Here is a 17,249-nt window from a genome sequence, read left to right as displayed (position 1 = left end):
AAATTTTTTCCAAAAATTTGTAAGTCCGACAACAATTAAAAATCCGTTTTTGGAGGATAACTTCCGATATTCGAGATATATTAAAAATTCTAAATACTCAACAAGATTTATAAACCACATTTGGCCATATGTTAAGTAATTTTTGCTTGTCGCACAGTGTAATATATTATTTATTAATTTTTCTTTACATTCAGTAAATACATATAGGTACATATTATTAGTTAAAACAAATTAAAACTTTAAAAATACCACAATTATTAAAACAATTTATACGAAAATAACTTAATGCCAAACATAACGCAAAATAAACGCCACAATAATTGTAGCAAAACCGGCCATCACATCTACACCAACACGGCCGGCTGGATTGCAACCGTTATCTCTACACTGTTTACAGTCATGTTTCTTTGTGATTGATGAAATGTAAGGCGACAAAGGTAGTGTGCAACTATCTAAATAGGAATAAACGCAACTCTTGTAATAATATTCGCCATTAGCTGGAATAAAAAGAGTATAATGATATTTAGTAAATTTGCTAATATTTCCTATTAACGTCTAGTTAACTTACTAGTTTGGATGTTTTCTCTGAAACATTCATAGAAGTGTGAAGTAGCATTTGGATTTACACCAGTGTGAAATTTTTGCAAATAAGAACGAGTATTATTTGCCAAACTGGGATTACATTCATTTAATTGGGCATGTTTACAGTTCTCTTTATTATCACAAACGTAACATTTGAGGGAGTAGCCTGTAAGAAAAAATAATTCATTTTTTGGATTAGTAAAAAAACGTAAGGGATTAAGTACTTAGAGCTATTTCATCTTATTAGTTATTGACTTCACATACTTTATATTTAAAGTTATAAGTTAAACTCTAGCCACAGATTTTAGCTAAAGTTTAAACAACTGTTTTAATCACTTACCAAATAACATCTTATATGCTATATAATTATATACCTTAATCAACAAAAATTGTTTTTCGCTGTATTTTGTAGGAAAATTTTAAATTCAGAATTTTTTGTGAACTATTTTTTTATTTGGTTTATAAAAAATTTCTAATGAAAAATTAAATAAGTTCGATTTATCCCAGGAAAAACATACATTGAAAAGTAATGAGTTAAAAAGCTAATAAAACCTCTTTTAACTGCTTCTTCATTAGCTTTTTAAGTCATTATTTTAACACGGTGATGTCATTGGAGGCAAGTACTTCCACGCTCGCTTACAAATAAGGAGTTAAAGAAGTACTTACAATATCTCTTACAAAACAGTTGTTGAGTAAGTTGTTTTGTTTTTTAATAATAAAAAGAGCCAGCTAGAATACGAACCAGAGACTTCGGTTTGTTAGTCAAATGTTCTACCCACTGCACCACTGCTTAGTTATTTTATTGCGCATCAAATAATGGTTTTCACATACAAATATTATTTTTAATCTTTTTTGTAAAACACAATTCTTAAAATAAAGTACTTCTATATCAGAGTATAAGAAAGTCATTACTAGAGTACTTCTAAGTAATGAAGATGGTAAGTAGTAATCATTAAAAAGTAAGTGGTTGTGGAAGTACAACCCATAACGGAATTTTTGCTGGGATGTTGGCCAACTGCGGATTGCATTCTTTAAGTGAGGGTCTTTTGAAAGAATTTTTTTATCATAGATATAACATTTAATTGAAAATGCTAGTGTTTGTATGTTAAATTTTGCTTAAATTAATGTGGCCAACACCAAAACTCAACATTTGAAACGGACTTCGTCGAAAGTTATAGTCCAAAACAAAAACAGGATGTAATCTAGATCAGAAAAACGACTTAAGCAATATTAGTACTTTTATATATAAAAAAAAAACTATGTATTTGAATGTAACGGAAACCCAAGATTCTTTACACTTGTCACATAATTTAAATATGCTCTAAAAATAAAAGTTTTACTGATTTTTTTTACCATAGAAAAGCTCAAAAGGTGCTGAAAATTTTGTTCTAAAATAAACAATATTGCATACATATATTTGTAAATACAGTGGTTTCCCGGTTTAACGAAAGGTATAATGTCAGACCCATTCGTAAAAACGAAAAATTCGTTAAACCGAATAACAACTTTTCTATGATTTAATGGTAAAAATAGGGTAATGGAAGGAAGGAAGTCAATTTTTTAAATCTTTTTGAATACACACATAAAGTTTTTGACAATTTCCTTGCATTTTTAAAAATTTAGAATAAAAACAAAATTAAAGATTTTATGAAAAATTTGATTAAAATTATGTAAAAAACTATATATTTTGTTTAATGAAGGTAAAATGAATTCTTTTCTTATAAAAAAAACAAATTAGGGATTTGATCCCCATTTTAATCAATGTGAATTCTAAGTATTTTATGGTAATTTTCATTACAAACAATTCCATTTCTCACTTTATTAGTAAAATAATAATAATATTCCCTTAAATAAAGAATTTTATATTGAAATGTATGTCTACTTAATAAATCTTATTTATATTTCCGAAAATAATTTTTTAAATGTTATTTTCATTTCTATTCCAGGATTTTTGTATTTTTAAATTTTGCTTTTGATTAATAATGAAGTTTAGTGATCTCTCCGTATTATTTTTTATAGAAATTTTTTTTGAAATTCGTTATATCGAGTACAAAATTTACTCATTAATTTTTGAAATATTTAAACTAAAACTATTCGAAAACGACAAAATCGTTAGGAAAAATAAATAAATAAATAATAATCTCTAAATCAAAATAAGAAAACTATTTGTTGTTTCAAAATTTGAATTCATTTGTGTGCGACTCCTAGACCACACTACTATCTACTGTACTACTAAATACTAAATGCATTTACTTGCATTTACTTTAGACTCTAGCTATTCTAGTTTCATTGATATTTGACTATTATAAATTTCGTCAATGGCAATATCAATATACCCCTTTTCATGGGATCAACATTGTTCTTAACTTTTCTTTTAAATAATATTTCTTGTTTTTAAGAATTTTTCATCTAATACCACGATTGAAACACAAATATCACGCAATTCTTAAAACTTTAAATTATTTATCGTCAAATGTTTTCTAAAGAATAATTTGTTTTCTTTCATTTTTTAATTAAAACAAAAATAACATACTTAGCGAAATACAGCAGAAAGCTATTAAAGCTACACCAAAAATTATTTGCTTTGAATTCATTTTTTTTCGTATTATTTTTCACAGAACTTAACTTGGCACTTGCTCGTTGTAACAATACTGTTTGTTTCGAAAAATAATTCAAGATTATATACAAAATGAATTTTAGGTTAATATTGAATACTTTATGATAAATAATATTGCAATACATGAAACAAAGAATAAAGATAATGCATTGAGCGGGTCCGTTATGCCTTTGTCATGTGTGTGACGTCACAGTAGTACCAAAAATCAAATTTTAACAAAATTATCGTAGGTATATCAAATACACGTGTTTCCCTATTTATACTGATGTAATTACAATTATATCGATGTAAAGTTATTCTAAAATTAACCATATTTTGGAAAGGGGTTAAAAACCCAGAAAAAAATAAATTTGAAAAGAAATGAGTTAAAAAGCTAATAAAAATACCTTTCACCAATTAACCGCCGATTCCATTGGAGGCAAGAACTTACCACGTTTGCTTACAAATAGGGAGTTAAATAATTACTTACCACGCTCGCGTACAAAAATAAAACCCAGGAAAAACTAAAATTGAAAAGAAATGAGTTAAAAAGCTAATAAAAATACCTTTCAGCAATTAACCGCCGATTCCATTGGAGGCAAGAACTTACCACGTTTGCTTACAAATAGGGAGTTAAATAATTACTTACCACGCTCGCGTACAAAAAAACAGTATCTTTGTTCTTGAACAATAAAAAGAGCCAGAGAGAATACAAACTAGGGACTGTTATACTCATTGTACCACTGCTACGCTATTTTATTGCGCGTCAAATAATGTTTTTTACATGCAAATATAATTTTGTTTCTCTTTGTGTTAAAAATATTTGTTAAGTCGCGATCAAAATGCGTAAAAATAATGATTATATTACTTAGCTTATCGCTACAAAACAAAATTGTGATAATTTTTTTTTTTAAATATTGTTGATGTTTTTAAGAAATATACAATTTACGCAACAACCCAAGAAAAACTTTACTTACCCGGTAACCAGACAAAATGTCGTAAACACTTAAAGGAAGGTAAGTGGAAATTTACTTTTTTCAATACTATTAATCAATACTACTTAATATTGTTATTGAATCAGTTATGCTAAAGGTAAAAGTAGTCCTACACCCACCTTAAAGTATACCGATCGACTCAGAATCACTTCGATTCTGAGTCGATTAACCCATGTCCGTCCGTCTGTCCGGCTGACCATGTAAACCTTGTGCGCAAGGTACAGGTCGCAATTTTCAAGATATTTTGATGAAATTTGGACCATACGTGTTTTTCGGCCCAACATTGAAAATGGTTGAAATCGGTCAATTATTTCACCTAGCCCCAATACAACCCTACCCCCCGAAAAGGGCTTTTGAGTTCATAATTATGTTAAATATTGTAGTATCTCTACAAAAATCGGCAAAACGTAGTTCTATATACGTCTTAATAATACTACCGATTTTTGTAATTATCGGACTTTATTTGACCCTAGCCCCCATACAAAGTCCCCTTCAGAAAATGACTTGAAGGTCAATAATTCACTAATAAACACTAGTATCACGATGAAATCCAGCATACATAACTCTAATGTAAACGTAAAGCCATGTACCAAAATTTATAAGGATAGGCCCAATATTTACTCTTGCCCCCATATAACCCCTCTTTTAGAAAATCACTCTTTTCAACAAATTGTTAAAATATTTCGGAATTAAGGTAAACAACTTAAAAGCTTTGTTATTAAAAATAATCCACACTTTTAAAATACTCTATATTACTGAGAATCAATCATAGCACCAAGATACGATCAGTTGTTACTTGAAGTTCACAAAGCATTTCTGTGTTAGAAATTAAGCAGGTCATTAAAAACCTGCACGTATTAACTTTTATATGATTTGAAAGTTGGTCAAAATCCTGTGATTACTTAGTTTTCTAATTAAAAAATAAAAATAGAGAGTTATCGATCAAAATAAGAAATCGGATTCTAAAGTGACTCAACTTTTGAAAACGATTTCTTACAATCGGGATGAAATCTGCACCAATGTTAGTAGCTTAGACAATTTCAACAAGATCGGTCAAGAACTCTCTGAGTTACAGTAAGTCAAAGTTTGATATTTCAAAAAAAAAAGTCAAAAGAATTTTGAATTTTACAAAAAAAGTTAAATTTTTTTATTTTTTTATTTATTTTTACCAAAAAGATTGAAATATTGCACAGTGGCACTTTTAGTACATTCTAATTTTAGAAGTATGGACTTCATATAAGAGAACAACCTCACCAAAAAAGGGGCAGTTATATCATGTCCACGCCCACTTCTTATGTTAGTGCTAATTTTGGTATTCTAGAGTACAATAAAAAGCAATAACTTAAAAACAGAAAATCTAAATTGTGTAAATATCAAATTCCATATAGAAGTCATTCACTTTTGTACACATCATATTATTTTACCTATATTAATAACTAGAAAATTTTAATTTTGAAAGTGAAACTTTGCAGTCAAATTTCTCTTTGAGCGAACACTATATCGGATTTTTTTTTTTTTTTTGTTTTTAATGCTCCTGTCACTGTGTATTGATAAGAACAATAGGTAATAAGTTACATAGATGAGAGAAACACATGATTTGCAAAAATTTCAAACTTGGTATGAGTCCAATTTGTAACTATCCTTTGTATGATACAGTTAATTAGCAAAAAATTTTAAGCGTTATGTTATTGCATATTGAATGAGTTTGCGATATATTCGCGAATTATATTTTTTAGCAGATTAATTTTATTATTTTTAATATATTTTTTTTTTTTTTGGAAAGAGGACTCGTACCACTTTCAAAATTTACAGTTTCTATTATTAGTTAAAAAAAAATAAAACTTTAAAAATACCACAATTGTTAAAACTATTTATACGAAAATAACTTAATGTCAAACATAACGCAAAATAAACGCAACGACAATTGCAGCAAAAACAGTCATTACATTGACACCAACTCGGCTGGCAGGATTGCAGCCGATACCGTTACATTGTTTACACTCCCGTTTCATTGTGCTTGATGAAATGTAAGATGACAAAGGTAGTGTGCAACCATTTACATTGGCATAAATGCAATTCCTGTAATAATTTTCGTTAGTAGCTGGAAGAAAAAAATAATGAAATTAATACATTAATTTAATATGTATTTTCTATAAGCGCTTAGATATCTTACCAGTTTCGATGAATTCTTTAAAGCATTCGAAGAAGGGTGAAGTGGAGTTTTTATTTACGCCACTGTGAAATTGTTGCAGATAATTACGAGTATTACTTGCCAAATTGGAGTTGCAATCATATAGTTGTGGTTTTTTACAGGTCTCTTTGCTATTACAAACGAAGCATCTGAGCGAGTTGCCTGGAAGAAAAAGTAATTGATTTTGTATTGATAAGTAATAAGGGGAATAAAAGCTGAAACTATTTCAGCATATTATTAAGCAAATTATTCTAATATTGCAATTAAGAGTAAAACTGTAGAAATACTTAACTTTAAAGCTATGTTATATACGGATTTGTTTTGCATCACTTACCAAACAACTTCTTAGATGCTATATAATTTTACACAAACATTAAATGAAACTTACAAAAATTTTCCTTTTAAAACCAATTTGTTGTAAAATTTTTCAAACAATGCTCTTCTTTTTAATTAAAAATTTGTAGACAATATTTTTTTTTTTTATTTATTGAATTGACCCTATCCGCCATAGACTAAGTTCCCCTTCAGAAAATAACTTTAACCCTTACTACTGGCTTAAAATTATAACACGACAGCAATGAAATTCCAAATAAACAAGTTTTATACAAATCAAAATCTCTATGTCAAATTTTGTTAGAATTCGTCCATAATTGACCATATCGCCCATATAAGGTCCCCTGGTTTACTGACTTAAAATATGACTACAGCGATGAAATACGACACGGACAAGTTTTGTATTTTCGGAGGATCGATCAACAACTGACCTTAACTTACTCTAAAGCACATTACTGGCTTAAAAATACGTCTTCAGATTTGTAGGAACTTCAATCGAATTTCATGAGGATCAATCCATAATTGATCCTACCCCCTTAGAACCGCTATTATATATTATATATATATATATATATATATATATATATATATATATATATATATATATATATATAATATATATAATATATAATATATATATATATATATATATATATATATATAATATATAATAGCGGTATATATATATATATATATATATATATAAACTATAGTTATGAAAATTAAAAAAAAAATATTTTTTGTTTTAAATTTTTTTAATTTGGAGATGCTCGGTCCAGATTATCATATGTCCATAATTGTTTTCAAATAAAAAAAGTAAGAAATTATAGTCGGGCGAGGCCGACCAGTGATTTAGTTTTCATAATAAAGCATTTAAGTTGAATTGTACCTTGCCTCAGATGTACTTAAGCCATTTATTGTTGAATAAAATTGTGGACAATTAAGTCAAATTTTGAAGGGGGCTTTGTATAGGGGATATGGTCAAATGAGACCCTATAACTATAAAATTTTTGGTCATCAAGGCAGCTTTTTGTCGAGATACGAGTATATTAAACATAATTATGAACTTAAGAGCCCTATTCGGCGGGTTCAGTTGTATGGGGGCTAGGTAAAATAATGGACCGATCTTAACCATTTTCAATAGGCTTCGTCCCTGTGATAATAGAAGATCATGTACCAAATTTCATTGAATTATCTTCAAAATTGCGGAAGACAGACGGACGGACATAGCTAAACAGACTCAGAAAATTATTCTAAGCCGATTGGTATACTTTGAGGTGGGTATAGGACCAATATTAATGTACATTACAAACATCAGCAGAAACCCAATATACCCTCACCACTAAAGTGGTGTAGGGTATAATGAAGCTAGAGATTCATCGATTTTAAAACAACAATTTATTAAGTTTTCTTTGCATTCAATAAATATTTTAATTTTAAACTTAAATCTTTAATAATACCACAATAGTTAAAACTATTTACAATTTAATGCCAAACATAACGCAAAATAAATGCAGCGACAAGTGTAGCAAAAACAGTCATTACATCGACACCAACTCGGCTGGCAGGATTGCAGCCGTTACTGTTACATTGTTTACAGTCGTGTTTCTTGGTGGTTGATGAAATATAAGGTGACAAAGGTAGTGTGCAACCATTTGTATTGGCATAAACGCAATTTCTGTAATAATATTCGCCAGTAGCTGGAATAAAAAAAAATAATGAAATTAATGTACAGATTGCTTAATGTGTATTTTCTATAAGCGATTAGTAGATATCTTACTAGTTTTGATGTATTCTTTGAAACATTCGAAGAAGGGTGAGGTGGCATTTGGATTTAACCCACTGTGAAATTGGTGCAGATAAGTACGTGTATTATTTGCCAAACCGGAGTTGCAATCATATAATTGTGCTTTTTTACAGGTATCTTTGCTATTACAAACGAAGCATCTGAGCGAGTTGCCTGGAAGAAAAAATAATTGATTTTATATTGATTAGTAATAAATACTTAAGGGCTTAAAAATTGCTGCTATTTCAGCATATTATTAAGCAAATCATGCTTATATTGCAATTGAGAGTAAAACTGTAGAAATACTTAACTTAAAAGCTATTTGTTTTGCATCACACGGATTTGTTTTGCATCACTTACCAAATAACTTCTTAGATGCTATATAATTTTACAAACACATTAAATGTAACTTACAAAAATTGTCCAATTTGTTTAAAAAATTTTCAAACAACAGCCTTCTTTTTAATTAAAAATTTCTAGACAATATTTTTTTATTAAATTAATTTTTTTATTCATACACAGAAAAAACTGAAAAACGATTTCAATTACCAAAACCTCGTTTTCAATTATTTTATTTTTTGAAGTTCAACCTATAACAAAAATTGTATATTCAATTACTACTTATAATTGATTTCGTACACAAAATTTTTATTTTTTCTATTTTTGTTGTTGTTAAATACGTATTTGATTATACATTTTTATGAATCAAATACAAAATGAATTGAACCCTTTTAAAATTTTTGATTAATCGTTTAATTGCAAATTTTTTTAAATAAATTTTTTCTGTGTAGAAAGACCTTAATAAAAACTAAAAACTTATAGTCTTATCTATACAAACAATTTATAACAAAACCCATTACTATAGTGGCAATCAAAGTCATAAACTCAATTTGAATACGACCAGCTGGATTGCAACCATTTTTGTCGTTACATTGATAACATTCTTGTTTAGAATTCTCAAAAACATTGTCCAAAGGTAATTTACAACCTTCAATATTGTCATAAGTACAACCTTTGTAATAGTAATCTGTAGAGCCTGTAAAAAGTATAACAAAATTTTAGCATTTTTTAACCGTAAAAAAAGTGATCCTTAGTTAAAACTTACGAGTTTCGATATATTCTTGGAAACATTCATAAAATTGTGAAGTGGCATTTGTGCTAGCATCTTTGTGAAAGGCAAAAATATATGTTCGAGTTCTGTTGGCCAACTCTGGATTGCATTCTTTAAGTGGGGGTCTTTTGCAAGACTTCTTGTTATCACATACATAGCATTTAATTGAAAAGGCTGGTAATTGAGATTGGAATTTGGGTTAAATTAATGTGGCCAACAGCAGAAAGGAACATTTAAAACAAAAATTAGAATTTACAGTCAAAGACAAAAACAGTATATAATACAGATCATAAAACCAACTTAACCAATATTTTCATGATAATCACCGCTATTTAGCTGTAACGTTCGAAAAATTCAAGAAAAAATTTTTGTTTTTTAACAAATATTATTCTCAACAGTTTGTTTCATATTCTTCAATTTAAATACCTAAAGGTTCATTCCCCCTAGACTAAATACGATCCTAACTTTAAATTCAGATCTAATATTTGTAACCTGTCCGGCAACCATTCCAAATATGGACTAGGCTTTATATCGGGACTTGATCTACGTTTCCATAAAATGTATTTATCCTGAATTTCGTTGCGACATTACCTTTTTAAGCGAATTTTGGGCATTTAACTCATATTCTTAAGGGGTCTCCGTATGAGGGCTAGAGTCAAATGAAGCCGGATCATTAAAACAAATTCAAATTAAAACAATATAGTTTCTCAAATAAATAATAATCGGATAAGCATTTATAGCTTTTAATTTTTTATAAACTCATTTTATTGTTATATAACATTTCAATACCACACTCGACGTGCCACAAAACCAATAAAAATGGTAGCAAATACCGACATCAGCTCAATATTAACACGACCGGCTGGATTGCAGCCATTTTTATCACGGCATTGATGACATTCCTGTTTAAATTTGCTAGAGGTTAAGAATTCATTTAAAGGCAATTTGCAACCTTCGATATTGGAATAGGTACAACCTTTGTAATAGTATTTATTGGCGGCTGTAATAAATACAATAAAAATTAGACATTGAAAAACCTCATAGATAGATTTAATAAAAACAAACTTACAATTTTGAATGTATTCAGTAAAACAATCGTAAAATGGTGAAGTTGCACTGGCATTAACACCTTTGTGAAAGGCCGAAAGGTATGCCTGGGTATTTTGGGCCAACATGACATTGCATTCTAACTGTTTGGGATTTTTACAAGATTTCTTATCTTCACAAACGTAACACTTGATGGAAGAGCCTGGTAATTAAGAATTAAATTTGAAATTGAATTTTTTACGTTTGAAGCCAACACCAGAAATAGATTGAAAATGTAACCAAACGGACAAAAGCTGCATACAAACCCATGGGGTAAAAGTGTTATATTCGACTATGCCGAATCTTATATACCCATCATTAAACCGTATGTCGTAAATGAAATGCCCCCTATAAACATTAGGTTGATATTTGAAATCACACATCCCTTTCGGATTAACAAAATAATAATTTTTCAAAAAAAATATTTTTGTCCAACTTTTAAAACATGAACATATATGGGCGGTCAATCGGGGTCAATTATAAAATTCGGTAGAGAGATTTTGGATTGAAAAAGAAGTAGAATTTACTCCATGGAAGTACTGAAAAAGTCCTGAAGAAGTGATGATTTTAACATAGGATTGTCATAGGAGAGATGCCCTTTTTATTTGATTCCAAATTCACTACTTCTGAAGTCATTCGCAAGAAGTAATTTTAATGCTCTTTTTTTAAAAGTTGTTCGGAAGTGCAATTGTAGTACATATTATAGAATACAACTAATTTGACTTAAATAATATTAACATTACTTAGACTAATAGAAACATTTAATGCAATAGTCCAAATATAAAATTTTTTTCTGATAAAAATGTAAGAACCAAAAATATAACCAACGTATTTTTAAGCCAGTAATGGGCTTTAAAGTAATTTTTTGGAGGAGACCATATATGAGGGGTAGGGTCAATTACGGATCGATCCCCATAAAATTTGGCTCATATAGAACTTATTTATGTCGAATTTTATCGCTGTAGGGTAGAAGGGGGATCATTCGCCATAGGGGCACATCTGCCAAAGCGAATAACTTGAAAACCGAGTAATCGATTTTAACGCATTATCAAATTTTATTTTCGTTTATCGATTATCTATCATCCCTGAAAGTTTGAAAGATTAACTTTACATATGATGGGAGGCAGACGTGATTGTTTTTCAAAGGGCTGTGAAAATATTTCACTGTGTGAATTTTTTGTGCTAACTTTTTTAGTTTTTGGGATAGAGAAAACATATTGGTCTGTGATAGAACGTCAATAATAGTGAATAATAAGACATAATAATATTTTCGATAATATAATTTGAAAACTAAACCCCAGAAGTGATGAAGAAGTGATGATTTTAACATAGGATTGTCATAGGAGAGATGCCCTTTTTATTTGATTCCAAATTCACTACTTCTGAAGTCATTCGCAAGAAGTAATTTTAATGCTCTTTTTTTAAAAGTTGTTCGGAAGTGCAATTGTAGTACATATTATAGAATACAACTAATTTGACTTAAATAATATTAACATTACTTAGACTAATAGAAACATTTAATGCAATAGTCCAAATATAAAATTTTTTTCTGATAAAAATGTAAGAACCAAAAATATAACCAACGTATTTTTAAGCCAGTAATGGGCTTTAAAGTAATTTTTTGGAGGAGACCATATATGAGGGGTAGGGTCAATTACGGATCGATCCCCATAAAATTTGGCTCATATAGAACTTATTTATGTCGAATTTTATCGCTGTAGGGTAGAAGGGGGATCATTCGCCATAGGGGCACATCTGCCAAAGCGAATAACTTGAAAACCGAGTAATCGATTTTAACGCATTATCAAATTTTATTTTCGTTTATCGATTATCTATCATCCCTGAAAGTTTGAAAGATTAACTTTACATATGATGGGAGGCAGACGTGATTGTTTTTCAAAGGGCTGTGAAAATATTTCACTGTGTGAATTTTTTGTGCTAACTTTTTTAGTTTTTGGGATAGAGAAAACATATTGGTCTGTGATAGAACGTCAATAATAGTGAATAATAAGACATAATAATATTTTCGATAATATAATTTGAAAACTAAACCCCAGAACTGCCCGTGGGGCACATTCGCCAAATATATGTAATGCTTGTGATGTAGAACAAAATTTTGTTAAAATATAGAAAAAATCATTAATAATTTGTTTTAATTTTTTTGTTTAGTTATGTGAAATAAACAATAAATATCTAGTTTATTATACTTTGTTTAGCGAATTAAAATATAGAACAGCAAAATAAGTTTTTACTTTTTAATTTTTTTGGCTTATTTTACTAATGACAAATCTGCCCATCCGCTTGGCTTATTTACCCCATGGATGGGGCTTTATCGCCGTTTTTGGTCAGTGCGGAAAAGTTAAAAAAATATGTGTATGAGGATGACTTAGGAAAGATTGAAAGGGATAAAACTAAAGCCAACATATCTAAGTATCCGAACCAAGAAAAAAATTAAGAATATGTATTGTGGTTTTAATTTGAGGCCGCCTCAAAAAAAAAAAAAAGTGGCGTATGGTCCCCCTTCTACCCTACTTGCATTTTTAAAACAGTATGGCTGCTATGCAAAAACGTGGACCGATATTGTCTATTTTCAATAGCAAATATTACAACTCTCTAGCTCTTTCTGTTCGGACTCTATCGTGCTTTCAACAGACAGACATAGAGACGGACGGACTGACAGACATGGCTAGATCGTCTTAGAATTTAATAAGGACCCAGAATATATTCACTGATTTAAAAGAAAAATACTCACAATGAAATGAAACCCCCATTTTCTTATCAGTTATGCTTTATCACCTTTTTTCTGACATTTGATTTGATATCAACATAAACTAAAATATTAGAAAACCCCAAGCAGTTGTCACATATAAAGACTATTGCACTAATATAATTCACTAATGTAATATAACATTTTATGTTTAATTACTGGCAAATTAAATGCTATCCAAACAATTTCGTTATTTTATTGATATTATTTTTTATATTTTTACTCTTTATTCATAAACGCTTAATAAAGTTATTGAAGATTTATTTTAGAAATTTGTATGCAAAATGTACTTAATAAAACATAAATAAATATCTTTATGAATATGGGTATTAATATTTCTAATTGATAGCTTATTGTTAAAACAACATATAATTATTAGTAAATAATGTAGTTACGATGACCTTGATGTTAAAAGATAATACATGTTGAAATACTTATCGGAAATATATTTGAATTATCACATATTTGACGAAAAAGACGTAACCACTATTTTTTGTAAGTAAAAGGGCTAACATTTTAGTATTTTTATTATATACTAGCTATACCCAGTGTGTCTCGCTACCCTAGAAACAATATAAATAAAAACCCCTTTACAATTTTTCATAAAAATTAAATTCATCTGAGAAGTACAAGGTGATGTGTCATAATGTCCATAGACCTTATGACACACTCAATTGAGTCATAATGACAATTTCAAAAGTTTCATTTATCAAAAAAAAAGACTAGAGAAGCCGTTATTCGAAATTGAGTCATAGTGTCCATGGACATTATGACAATTTCAAAAGTGTCACAATGTCTATGATCATAACAGGACACTTTTTTAAAGGAATCCAAAACGCAACATACATCAAATTTCGTAGCAATTCTATTCGGGATAAGAGTGTCCTTTTCCTAAATTCTAAACAAATTTGCCAATACATTTTTGTTTTAGAAGTGTCACATGGACATTATGACACTTTGAAGAATTGACATAACGTCGATGGACTCTATGACACTTTCTGGTGAGTCATAACGTCCATGGACATTATGCCTCTTTTGCTAGTCCTGTTATTTCTCTGCAAATTGTTCACTTAGATTTCAGCGTTGTTGATGCAAAATTTGAGGATTCTAGCTATAATGTTTTCCCAAATATACAAATTTTTGTATTTAATTTATATGGGAGGGACCAAGCTCCGTAATCCCCCAATTAATTAGAAAATTGTTTACACGAATCTCAATATTGAGCATTCTAGCGCCAATAGTTTCCCCGATATACGATTTTTTTATTTAATTTTTATGGGAGAGACTACACCCCCGTGATCTGCCAATTTATTAGGCAAATACTAACATGGATGTCAAAATTGTTTGCGCAAAATTTGAGCATTCTAGCTCCAATAGTTCCCTTTTTCTAGTCAGCCCATATTTGTCTTAAGTATTCATATTGATTGAATTTGAGCAATCCAAATTTTAAAGTTTCCCAAATATATGAATATTGGTAATAATTTTATATGGGGGATGACAAGCCCATTATTTTTTGTCCGTCTATTATTGCACAAAATGTTCATATTGACACTAAAGTTTTAAAAAATTAAAAAAAAAAAAAAATTTTTGTAAACAATGAAGAAATAGCTATCTGAACTCCTTTGGACAATTTTTTCTAGGACCAATAGGTTAATTTGAATAAAACCCTGCTTGACCAAAATGTCCAACTTTGACCCCCTCTAAGTCCCGCAGTTCAGGACCTACAGCGCTGTACTAACCTTGGTGCAAATTTCATTGGAAGACATCGATTTTTAAAGCTGGATCATATGACACGAAATGTCCCATATATAGATTTAAGAACATTTACAAAAACGTTTAGCACTTGATCTTTTGGATCTAGTTTCATTCTAGGCCTCTATAGTCATGAATGCAAGACCAATATTTTTCACATTTTGTAATACAGATTTTTAAAGTATATACATTTAGACTTTTTCTAGCCTTATTTTTTAAGACTTGTTTTGCCATTTCTGGTCTTTTGTATGTCCGATTTAGCCTTTTAGTTCTAAAGCACTTGGCAACACTAAATCTTACAATGTACTTTTTTAACAGTTTTAGGTTTGATTTAATCTCAAATGTTTACTTGATTCAAGTTAAAAATAAGATTGATTTAAGTATGTAAAATATTAAATTAATCCCAAAAAGGACTTGATTTGAGCTCGATTCGTACTTGATTTCAGAATTTGGTATATTTCAACAAAAAGTTATTTAAATTATTAATAAAAATATTTTTAAATAAATGAAAATGTATGATACAATTGTTGAAAATTGATTCCGAAAATATCTAGGGTCTTCACAAAATTTATTTTAACAGACGAACTTATCATAATCTACTACGATTTTATAAGGATTCCGAAAATATCTGGGGTCTTCACAAAATTTATTTAAACAGAGGAACATATCTTAATCTACTACTACTTATTTTTTCTGAAAAAAAGTCACTGATATAAGCACACATATACTAATGAAATTATGAACAGATGCGTTTGATTTCATTTAACCAAAAATCTTGATGTACATATATTCCACTTAACGATGAGAGATATGATATTTTTGTATCTCTGAGAGATTGCCAGTAACCAAATGAATTGAAAAATACACAAAAATTTTCTTTTAAATAATAAGGATTTTCATTTAAACGTTCAAAACTTTAGTAAACTGTGCAACCTGTGCATTTCCATTCTCCCAATTGAATTGTATGGAAATTGATTTGCACAACCCTATATAAGTTTGAGCGACTATTTAGACTGGCAAATTTGAGCAAACTCATTGTGTATTTAATAAATTCGTTCACTATTGTTCACTTTAGAATTTATGGACCTGAATATTCACATTTTTAACATATTTTGTAAAATTTTTTGTTAAAATAATTTATTTTTTATTTTTTGATTTCGATTGATATTGTTTTAAAAATTGTTTTAAGTATTGTAATTGAACAGAATTTGAACAGGGGTTTCATGAAACAAGTCGAATGGGAAACTTAAGCGTTTAAATGAAAACCCTTAATATTTTTTTACAGATTTTTTGTTATACTTAGTTTTAACAAGGAATTATGTATAAAACTTTTGTCACTCAAATCTTAAAATTTTTAGAACTACATAGTAAAATTTTACAATTAAGCTTAAAATTTTTATAACTTTTCCCCAACATTCACATATTTCTTAATTATTATTTATTTTTTAATTTTAATTTAATAATTTTTTCACTTTAAAATATTTTTTTTTTACATACTTAGCGAAACACAGCAGAATGCTATTAAAGCTACACCAAAAATAATTTGCTTTGAATTCATATTTATTAATTTTTTTTCGTATTAATTCGCACAGAACTTAACTCGGCACTAGTTCGTCAATAACTAAACTAAATTTGGCCAAAAAATAATTCTAGATTATATACAATATTAATTTAAAGTTAATATACAATACTATATGATAAATAGCATTTGCAATAGGTGTGAGGAACTATTGATAACAAAAATTATTAGTATGGGCTTATCGCTACAAAACTAAAATTATTTATAAGAAATTAATTTTTATTAGTTTTCATTAAAAATATATTCGTGATTTTTTTTTAATGAAGTAATTTTGAAAACTTATTTACATTTATAAATTTTCAAATTATTAGGCACATATCTAGAAATCATAATATGGCGAAAATTGTTTGCCCTTAGCTCCGCTTTAGTTCACATTTCAAAAAGTTTATATTTTCATATGTTCTGATCGAACCTTTGCACAGTGGTATAGGAAAAAAAAAGAGGGAAATAATTCGGTAACTTCTAAACGGT

The 17,249-nt window shown here is 28.8% G+C and overlaps 2 protein-coding genes across 5 annotated transcripts; both read right to left on the bottom strand.

The window, feature by feature from the left end:
• Positions 1-202: 202 nt before the first annotated feature.
• On the bottom strand, positions 203-3,239 carry LOC119601019. Its single transcript, XM_037951667.1, has 3 exons — positions 3,116-3,239; positions 569-748; positions 203-497 (listed from the first exon to the last, which is right to left on the bottom strand). The coding sequence occupies exons 1-3, from the start codon at positions 3,174-3,176 to the stop codon at positions 283-285; spliced, it is 456 nt and encodes a 151-aa protein (XP_037807595.1). The 5' UTR covers positions 3,177-3,239; the 3' UTR covers positions 203-282.
• Positions 3,240-5,403: 2,164 nt separating this feature from the next.
• On the bottom strand, positions 5,404-16,849 carry LOC119601026. Of its 4 annotated transcripts, none has more exons than XM_037951682.1 (3): positions 16,697-16,849; positions 6,347-6,526; positions 5,404-6,274 (listed from the first exon to the last, which is right to left on the bottom strand). In XM_037951682.1, exons 1-3 carry the CDS (start codon positions 16,755-16,757, stop codon positions 6,066-6,068), a joined length of 450 nt encoding a protein of 149 aa, XP_037807610.1. In that variant the 5' UTR covers positions 16,758-16,849; the 3' UTR covers positions 5,404-6,065. The 4 variants fall into 4 exon arrangements, with proteins under 4 accessions (XP_037807610.1, XP_037807607.1, XP_037807609.1 ...); XM_037951679.1 differs by lacking the exons at positions 5,404-6,274; positions 6,347-6,526 and adding exons at positions 8,077-8,397; positions 8,478-8,657; XM_037951681.1 differs by lacking the exons at positions 5,404-6,274; positions 6,347-6,526 and adding exons at positions 9,278-9,519; positions 9,589-9,768.
• Between the last annotated feature and the right edge of the window lie 400 nt (positions 16,850-17,249).

The sequence above is a fragment of the Lucilia sericata genome, unplaced genomic scaffold, assembly GCF_015586225.1.
Source record: "Lucilia sericata isolate MDLA Ls3-8-SP2 unplaced genomic scaffold, ASM1558622v1 Contig000135F_arrow, whole genome shotgun sequence".
NCBI classification, from domain to species: domain Eukaryota; kingdom Metazoa; phylum Arthropoda; class Insecta; order Diptera; family Calliphoridae; genus Lucilia; species Lucilia sericata.
This window is presented reverse-complemented; position numbering and strand designations above follow the sequence as displayed.

What these genes read in the sequence shown, in the direction of transcription:
- LOC119601019 (XM_037951667.1), bottom strand. Translation starts at nt 3,176, where the DNA reads ATGAATTCAAAGCAAATAATTTTTGGTGTAGCTTTAATAGCTTTCTGC. An exon ending in TTTCTGCTGTATTTCGCTAA is followed by an intron (nt 749 to 3,115) that starts GTATGTTATTTT and finishes TTTTTCTTACAG; the next exon opens with GCTACTCCCTCAAATGTTAC. An exon ending in CAGAGAAAACATCCAAACTA is followed by an intron (nt 498 to 568) that starts GTAAGTTAACTA and finishes TTTTTATTCCAG; the next exon opens with CTAATGGCGAATATTATTAC.
- LOC119601026 (XM_037951678.1), bottom strand. Translation starts at nt 16,757, where the DNA reads ATGAATTCAAAGCAAATTATTTTTGGTGTAGCTTTAATAGCATTCTGC. An exon ending in ATTCTGCTGTGTTTCGCTAA is followed by an intron (nt 10,844 to 16,696) that starts GTATGTAAAAAA and finishes CTTAATTACCAG; the next exon opens with GCTCTTCCATCAAGTGTTAC. An exon ending in TACTGAATACATTCAAAATT is followed by an intron (nt 10,595 to 10,663) that starts GTAAGTTTGTTT and finishes TATTTATTACAG; the next exon opens with CCGCCAATAAATACTATTAC.